This window comes from Penaeus monodon, chromosome 20 (assembly GCF_015228065.2).
Source record: "Penaeus monodon isolate SGIC_2016 chromosome 20, NSTDA_Pmon_1, whole genome shotgun sequence".
In the NCBI taxonomy this organism is placed as follows: Eukaryota; Metazoa; Arthropoda; class Malacostraca; order Decapoda; family Penaeidae; genus Penaeus; species Penaeus monodon.
The window spans coordinates 40,927,480-40,929,102 of NC_051405.1; the positions used below are offsets into that span (position 1 = coordinate 40,927,480).

General features: G+C 56.1%; 1 protein-coding gene across 1 annotated transcript in view; it reads right to left on the reverse strand.

Annotated features, from left to right (window-relative positions):
- Positions 1-228: 228 nt before the first annotated feature.
- The window catches only part of LOC119585821 (neuroparsin-A-like), a gene marked incomplete in the record, with an annotated part of 3,330 nt that continues 1,935 nt past the window's right edge, over positions 229-1,623 (reverse strand). Inside the window, 2 exon segments of the mRNA XM_037934547.1 lie at positions 229-922; positions 1,072-1,180. Coding sequence (XP_037790475.1) covers positions 794-922; positions 1,072-1,180 — 238 coding nt within the window.

Consider the following 1,623-nt stretch of genomic DNA (forward strand, 5'->3'; position numbering starts at 1 on the left):
GCGAGGCGAAGCACAGCCAAAGAATGCCCTTTAGCTGGAGAGGATGAGTATTGATAACGAGCAGCTGCTGGGGTGAACAGGATGGGGCAGTCAGGGTCGGCGGCGTCGAGGCGAGCGAACCCATGGCACTAGTGCGGGCGGTGTGATGGGGCGGGGGAGGTGGGTGGCTACCATATTACATAGGTCAGGAAGAGGGGCTGGCCTTAACTGGCCCGTAAGACGTCTAATATTATTTGTACTCATTTATCACAAGATTAAATGTGCAACATATAACAACGCTCAGCTTGTTTACGTGACAAACTTCCATCGTTTTTTGGTGTATATAATTGGGTATATAAAAATAGCAAAATACACTTTCGTCCAGTAGATGTGAAACGTTTACCATTCGACTTCTGTTGTCAACGTTGCTCAGGTAAAGTGAAGGTGAAACCCCCGCGACGGAGCCTGGCACTGAGGCTCCTTAGCGACGGAGCCTGGCACTGAGGCTCCTTAGCGACGGAGCCTGGCACTGAGGCTCCTTAGCGACGGAAGAGCCAGAGAGCCTCAGCAACCTCCTGCGAAGACGTTTGCATCTCAAGGGGCATTTTCTCTTGCAGACCTTGACTCGAACCCGATGTAACCATAAATGTAATATCTTCGTTTCATATCCAAGGAGAGGGCCCGAGTGGGACCCGAGGCGGCCGGCCCACGTTCAGCTCGACGGTGAGGCGGCCCTTGGACCCGGGCAGCGAGGGGAGCCGAAGGAGGAAGCGGGGAAGCGAGAAGCGGCCGCGCTGTGGCAGAGGCGGAAGCCCTAGCAGAAGTGGCCGAACCAGCACTCCAGGTTGGTGTTGCAGCCGGAGCAGAAGCCGCACGAGCAGTACATGCCGCCGCCGCACTTGCCGAGTTCGCCCCACTCGCCGCCGCACTCCTCGCCGGGGCCCTGCGGGAGGAGAGAGCGATCCGACGTTAGTTGTCATGGCCTCGGGGCGAAACACTGCATACATATGCTTTATTTGACAAAAATGACTCAATGTTATGTCGCCGTGGAAGAAGGGGGCGGGGCGACGTGACCAAGAGGCCGAGACTCACCTTGGCGCAGACGACGTTGCGGCACCAGTCCTCCACGGTGCCGTGCTTGCAGGTGGACGCGTCGACCTGGGTTCTGGTTGCCCCGCAAGACGGCGCCGCCTCCGTGTTTCTAAAGGGAAAACAAAGTTCATGTTTAGTTTTAAACCCTTAACTTAATTACTCCTTATGCCTATTAGAACATCTGTTCTAATAGGCATAAGGAACACATGTGGGTAAGTACAGCAACACTTATGAATCGAGGATGACCGTTGCAACCCAAAATTGTACCAAGAGAATTCCCCAGTTCCCGGAGGTCCCGCCGAAGGAGAGTGAACAGGGAAGACGGCAACAGGATGCGGCCATGGGGGAACCGGCCTCGTGGGAAGGGCGGCCCCCAGCGCCTGAGATGCGAGTGCGTGTGTGAGGGCCTCGCCGCTGAGTGGGTAATTGCGACCGAGCGAAGCCGACACACCGCGCCGCCCGCATGCTGCCCGTAACACACAGCACTCCACATCACAGCAACCAGAACCATTTTGAACACTTGTACTATTACTCTCGCGTTCATGCTCCCCA